The 6,989-nt window shown below is 36.7% G+C and overlaps 2 protein-coding genes across 3 annotated transcripts; one reads left to right on the forward strand and one right to left on the reverse strand.

Moving 5' to 3' along the window:
- The first annotated feature begins 78 nt into the window (after positions 1-78).
- On the forward strand, positions 79-813 carry LOC130507406 (uncharacterized). The gene has a single exon (XM_057002123.1). The coding sequence runs from the start codon at positions 79-81 to the stop codon at positions 811-813; it is 735 nt and encodes a 244-aa protein (XP_056858103.1).
- Positions 814-1,522: 709 nt separating this feature from the next.
- Positions 1,523-4,707, reverse strand: LOC130494795 (uncharacterized). 2 transcript variants are annotated; one of them, XM_057002124.1, is made up of 7 exons: positions 4,488-4,707; positions 3,585-4,090; positions 3,348-3,513; positions 3,208-3,258; positions 2,934-3,116; positions 2,188-2,850; positions 1,523-2,096 (listed from the first exon to the last, which is right to left on the reverse strand). In XM_057002124.1, the coding sequence occupies exons 2-7, from the start codon at positions 4,049-4,051 to the stop codon at positions 1,740-1,742; spliced, it is 1,887 nt and encodes a 628-aa protein (XP_056858104.1). In that variant the 5' UTR covers positions 4,052-4,090; positions 4,488-4,707; the 3' UTR covers positions 1,523-1,739. The 2 variants fall into 2 exon arrangements, with proteins under 2 accessions (XP_056858104.1, XP_056858105.1); XM_057002125.1 differs by having other exon boundaries at positions 3,585-4,099.
- Between the last annotated feature and the right edge of the window lie 2,282 nt (positions 4,708-6,989).

Consider the following 6,989-nt stretch of genomic DNA (forward strand, 5'->3'; position numbering starts at 1 on the left):
AAAACTGCGTTTTGGCATGAGAAGTGGTGTTCTTTGGGTTGCCTAATAGATATTTTGAGAGAAGGTAGTTGTATTGATATGGGTATCCCTTTGAATGCTACGGTAGCAGACAGTATGAAGCATAGAAGAAGGTCGCATCGAGTTCAACTTCTGAACAGGGTGGAAGTGGAAATTGAAAGAGTTAAAGAGAGTAGAGGAGTAGAAGAGGATGTATCTAAGTGGAAAAATAGTAAAGGCAAGTACAAGACCAAATTTTCTACAAAGGAAACTTGGCTGAGTATTAGAGAAGATCATCCTCTTTGCTACTGGTACAAAGCGGTTTGGTTCAAGCACGCGACTCCGAGGTACTCCTTTATTACTTGGGTTGCTATGAGAGGAAGGTTAGCAACAGGAGATAGAATGCTGGTATGGAGTGGGAACATTGATGCGACCTGTGTTCTATGTAAAAATCCTTTGGAGACTATACAACATTTATTCTTTGAATGTCCGTATTCTGCGCAAGTTTGGGAAGCGCTTATGAAGGGTGTGATGGTGGATCAGTATATGGGAGATTGGGAGACACTTATCAGGCTAATTGTTGATGATACTGGATGGAGTAAAGTGAAGGTGTTTGTCATGAGATATATGTTTCAGGCAACGATTTATATGATATGGAGAGAAAGGAATAGAAGAAGACATGGAGAGAAAGCAGTCCCAACAATGAGTATGGTGAGTCAATTGGATAAGAACATGCGAAATCAACTAACTGTGATCAGAAGTAGAGGAGACGAGAAGTTTGAAGGGGGGATGGCTTATTGGTTTGAAGCAAGATAAAATCAGTTTGAGTTTTCTTTTGATGTAGTTTATTTTCAAATCATTCAAAACAAAGTACACTTAGTTGTAAAAAGAGTTTTTTTTCTTTTGAATTAAATTTAACATTCAATTCAAAAAAAAGATACATGAGCAACTCAACTATAAATAAATAAATAAAAACAGAGAAATTCACAAAATGTAACCTCACACAACCCAGGGAGAACACAACAAGTTATATTCTGTAACACCAATGTGGTTGAAAATGAAGTAGATGCTGATATGTTTATGGAGTTTGTTTCAGTTGTTTAATGGAAACTTTGAAGTTGAGTTAAAAACAAAAAACAAAAAAAAAACATAACTTTTAACCTTTCCTCTTCCTGTGAAAAGAGTTTCTGGGAGAACTGAAAAAGAAGCACAGGTACAGAACTTTTAGAATATGAAACAGACCAAGCAAAACAAAAACATAACGTGTACTGTAAAGATCAACGAACTAATCAAAAATCATGATGGAGTAGTGAAGAAACTAAAGTAACTAACTCGAGCTCGAGGTTGTAAGAAGTGAGGAACTACTCCCTAAGATGTGAAGATTGTTTTGGCCTGAGGATGTGAAGCTCTCAGGTTTTGATACAAAGAGTATATGACACGGCGCCAAAACTAATACAAACGCAATCACTGGTTTGAATACGGATCATAACATGGCCTCTAACGCAAATACGAGATTTTGGCAACATCTCAAGAATGAGTTATCCATTCCTCAAAAACCAAATCTGTAAGTTTAAACAGTCTATAAAAACAGTAGATATATATATTATATATAGCCGCCAAAAACAAAGGATGTTCGGTCGATCATCTACAAAAAGATTTCAAGATTCTGTAATGGCAAGCAAGAAGCTGTTGTTGTTGTACGAGGAAATATCAATGAGCATTGAGATAGAGTGAGAGTTTTTTTAGAAGCCAGCCCATCCAGCAGGTTGAGCAGCTTTCTGATTATCCCTCATCTTTGTGTTCCCAAATCTTTGCTGTGAAGTGTTTCCAGATCTTTGTGTTGCAGACGCTGAAGACGTTGCAGCAGCTCTGAAGGACTCTGTCTCGAACCCCCATGGCTCAAAACCTTGGCTTGCTGGAGCAGGAGCTGAAGAAGCTGGTTTACTTTTTGTTCTCACAGACTGATTAAGGGTCTTTGATGCAGATTCCAACACGGGTTCACTAAAAGGTTGCCATGAGTTTGGATCCGAGCTTCCTGATGACCAATCAGACCTGTCTGTTTGCTGAAGATCCCAAACACTTCCTTCAACCCTATCTCTCTGTTTCAACAAGAAGAGTCATAATAATGTAAGAAAAAAACTGATGCAAAGCCTAAATGTTGTTGGTCTAACGCTTAGATTAGGTAATTACCGAAGGAGTTGAGGACACGGAACGCATCCCTGGAGAGGTTTGGTTTTGTGACAAGTCTCTGCTTGGTGAGGCTGACGCAGATTTAGAGGCAAGTGCTTGCTTGAGATCCTGCAACTCTTGCCTCTGCGATCTGCAGATAGCAGAAAGCTTTTCGAACTTAGCAGTAATCTCAGCCTTCTCTGACTTTGTATGCTTCAACTCATCCTTTAACCTCTCTATCTCAGCCTCCAGTGCATCTTCTTTTCCAGGTTTATTACCATTATCAAGCTTCGCCGTATCGAAGTCAGCAACAAACGAGTTAAAAGCATCGTCCTTAGACAATCTTGCCCTGTTACTGGCTGCTGCTGCAGCAGGACTTGTATCCTTACCTCGAGCCTCTCCTCTCACAGGACTAGGCTTTTTAGCTATGTTAGTATTGTTGTCTTCTGATACAAGAGAGGTTTGAGCATGCTGAGTCGCCCAAAAGGCACCAAGAGGGCCTCCTCCACTAGCTTGTTCTCCAGACGATGATGGTGGTGGAGGTGGTGGACTTCTACGAGGTGCTGGAGAAGATTTGCTTGATGGTTTTGATGATGAACCGTCAGTAGATTGCATTTCAGGTGGTCCATCAGGTAATGACTTCTGTAAATTAGCAGGAAGCTGCTCGTTGACACGAAACCAAACCTGTAGATACAAAATGTTATTAGCCACATTGCAAGTTGTTGCATCAAAATGACAACAAAAGTGTCATTATTATTATTATTTACCTGTGTAACATCTGGTCGTTCATCAGGTGAACCTTGAAGCATGTCTCTAATGAGATCCGTAACAGAGGAACTGTACTTAGGCGTTTCAGGTATACGGTAGTTCCCGTTTAAAACCTGAAGCTTTGATTCTCCATCAAACGCACTCTTGAAATAGCATATCCGATATAAAAGACATCCAAGAGCCTGGCAACAACCATTTGCAAAAGACATTAGTGTCCTCGACCTCATTGATTAATCTATCAATCAGGAGAAGCGTTTTCAAAATGGCATTTACCCATATATCGACCTTCTCACTTATAATCTCCCTTCGAAAGAGATCCCACATCTATTTTAACCAATAAAGACACATGAGAATATCAAAACATTGCTCCTTCCTTATAAATCTGTATTAAAAAAGCATTATCTAGTCAAAACCTCAGGAGCTCTATATGCTGGTGTTGTGTGTTTCCTTATATTGTCTTCTTCAATTCCCATCTCTTCTGCTCTTTCGAATACCTTGTGGTTTGTTGAAACGCTTCCGAAATCGCATAGCTTCCACTGTCCATCTGAGCTCAATAGAAGATTCTCAGCCTTCAAGTCTCTGAGACAACAACAACAGTAACATCTGAGCTCAACAGAAGATATCTAGTGAAGCTGCGTGTGTGTATATACCTGTGAGCGATGCGTGGGGACTGAGAATGCATCGCAAAGACAGCATTACACACATCTCTGAAGATCAAAAGAGCCTGTTTCTCTTCAAAGTAACCAGCACCTCTGCTCTCAAGCACTTCCACAAGAGACTTCCCGCAATACTCCATAGCCAAAAGAGCTTCCTTCTTGTTCCTCCCCGTATCCAAGACACCGTGCGCGTACAGCGCGACTACGTTCGGATGCCCCTTCAGAGATTTCAGAACAGAGATCTCTTTCATCACGAGCTCGAGCGACTCCTCGTCGTTGCATATCATGTGCTTCAAAGCGTACTGCTTAGACGCGTGGTTTGTGTCTTGAGCCAAGTAGACGCTGGAGAATCCTCCTTCAGCGATGACGCCTCTCACCTGGACTTTGAGGCTTCCTATCTCGAGGTAACGACCTTCGAGACCCGCGGGCTCTTTCTGAGCGAATGGTTTGAACTTCCACATGGTTGGTTATAGATCAGTGGAAGAGCAACAAGAATGGCTCTGCACAAACTTAATACATTTTTCAGACAACAAAAAAAAAGGCATAGATCAAGCACTACCCAACATGCTAAAACAACTTCTCAGATTAGAAACCAAACAAGTAGAACTAAAAGTGTGAGTCTTTTGCTCAATGTTCTAGATGGAGATATAAGGTGAAGCCCTAACCAGATCAGTACAGAACCTCATGAGCATCAAAAACTATAGGGGAATCAAAGCTCAAAATCTACTTCACAAGTGTACTCCTTTGAATCAGGATTCTGATTCAAACATCACACACACAACACTAACGAGTCCAACGATTAATCATCGGAAACAGAGTCTCTAGCTTTTCCGGGTGATCGAGATCTCGCCCTAGAAACAGAGAATCCAATTCCAGATTAGAGGATAAAGATCGTACCTTTGGGAGAAACCCAGATGCTGATGAGAAGAGTTTTATATTTTAACCCCAAAAAAAAAAATCGAAATCACTGTAGCTGCATTAAGATCTGCGTTCGCTTTTGCGTAGAAAGGAGGAAACTTTCACAAAGAACGATTTAGAGAGAGAGAGAGAGAGAGAGGGAGAGAGAGGGGGGGTGAGAGCGGTAAATCAGGGAACCTGAACGTGTACGTGACCATCCCATTATCCTTTTTTATTTTATTTTTATTTTCTCTTGATTGATTGTACTCATATTTTAAGCACTTTGTATTTTAATATATACGTATAAAGTTAGCATTATCTGCTTGATTTGAATTATATTTAGATGATTTTTGTCTGATGAGATGATGATGCACTTGTTGTTTTGCTCCAATTCCAGCCACGTTCTTATCATTATGTATAATATAAAATACCCAAGGTTTTGGTTAGGTCAACATGTTCAAAACAATGTTGTTTTAAGTGATGTTCGTTTGGTTGCCGCAGGTCCGGCGTCTCCGTCTGCGGCAATGATTTTCGCAGCAAACTTGTTCGTTTTATTGACGCCGGTACGTGCGTCTGCGTCTGCGTCTAAACGCCAGAACCTGCGTCAGACGCCCAAAAATCCCGCGGCTGCGACTAATAACCAGCGTCTATTTAACCTATTTACTATTTTACCTTTAACCTAATTCGCTAATTACAAAAATACCTAAGCTATTTTTGACGCAGACGCCTTATCTTCTCCATTGACGCCACTGCCTTTTCTTCTCCATCTCTCTCGAATCTCGCAGACGGGCTTGGACAGATGATCTTGAAACATTGGGATGGGGCCCCCACTTTGTGGGGCCCCCAATTTACAAAAAGTATTTTTTACAAAAATGAAATTTCCATGTATAGAGATACATATATAATGCAAATTTATTTAAAGTAAATAGGAAGCAAACTATATTTTATTATGCATAAATTTAATAGAAAACAATAGGTTTAAGGTTATTATGATTTAAAATGAACTAGATTTTGACCCGCGCTTCGAAAGCGCGGGTATTATTTTTTACTTTTATGAAATATATTATTTGTTTGTAATTATTGAACATATTTATTTTAGTAAAATTTTTTTTATAATAAATTTGACACACATAGTGTCTCTGGTAAACTATGTGTTTCTCTGACTTTGTTTTATTCCCTCTCCAATCAACATATCGAAGCGCGTATATTATTTTTTACTTTTATGAAATATATTATTTGTTTGTAATTATTGAATGTATTTATCTTAGTAAAAATTTCTTTATAATAAATTTGACATATAGAGTGTCTCTGGTAAACTATGTATTTATCTGGCTTTATTTTATTCCTTCTCCAATCAACATATTTATTTGGCTTGTTGTTAAAATAAATGATTTTAGAACGCAACTGTTTACTTTGATATTTTGTTTAAACAATGTGACATATTTCTGTATTAATTGTGTTCAATTAAATATTTACATTGTAATTTAAATTTGTATACAAATCAACATATTTGTGTAGTTTGTTATTAAAAAAATGATTTGAATCCAAATGTAAGTACTCTTATAGTGATTTTTTCAGTTCATATAATTTTTTAAAATATATTTATTTCAACTGAACCAATTAATATTTTGTTAAATTGGCCCGTGAAATATATTTTTATACATCGATATTCAAAAGATCTGGTAACTAACGATACTCAAAAGATCTGGACCGAATCAGGTTATATGGTTATTTTTATTACAAATATCCGAACCCGTTTTAGATACATTGGTTATTTAGATATTTTTAGGTTCCTATACATCAGAACCGAATTCATCCAGATCTAGAATGATCCAACTCAAAATCCACACATAAGTTTATAATATTCAAGCGGGACTTGGTTACCAAAAAAAAAAGATACCCGAAAAGAACAACATGTACCTAAATAGACAGATAATGTTCATGTCTAAATGATTATATAAATTAATAAAAAACTGTTTTATGTGTTTTGCTAAATTAAGTGAAATAGAAAGAGTTTTTTTATCAAGTAAAATAATTATATGGAGTGGAAAATTAAGTGACAATAAATGTAGGACATTTTAAGTATTTTGATTTAAGTTATTATTTTATTCACAAAACATATTTTTGAACTATGTTTTTGGGTACGTAATTTTCCACCGATTGTAACTAAAATAAAAATATTTTAGTAAAATAAAATAAACCAAATGTTTAATCATATGTAAAACCTAATTATTTAGCATTTTTGATTTTATAATTGGCACAAAGTTAATATTGATTAACTAATAAATAAAAATATGCACTATTATTATTATGGTAATATAATTAATGATGTAATTTATTATTAAGGTAATATAATTAATTAAATTGTTAAACTAAGTGAAATATGGAAACACAATTAATAGATACTACTATTCAAGTTTCCAAACACTCCATTTTTTATAGCTATAACCAAACACACCAAAATCTTTTATTAATCTTATCCAAGTATCCAAACGCACCGAA

This window comes from Raphanus sativus, unplaced genomic scaffold, assembly GCF_000801105.2.
Source record: "Raphanus sativus cultivar WK10039 unplaced genomic scaffold, ASM80110v3 Scaffold4471, whole genome shotgun sequence".
In the NCBI taxonomy this organism is placed as follows: domain Eukaryota; kingdom Viridiplantae; phylum Streptophyta; class Magnoliopsida; order Brassicales; family Brassicaceae; genus Raphanus; species Raphanus sativus.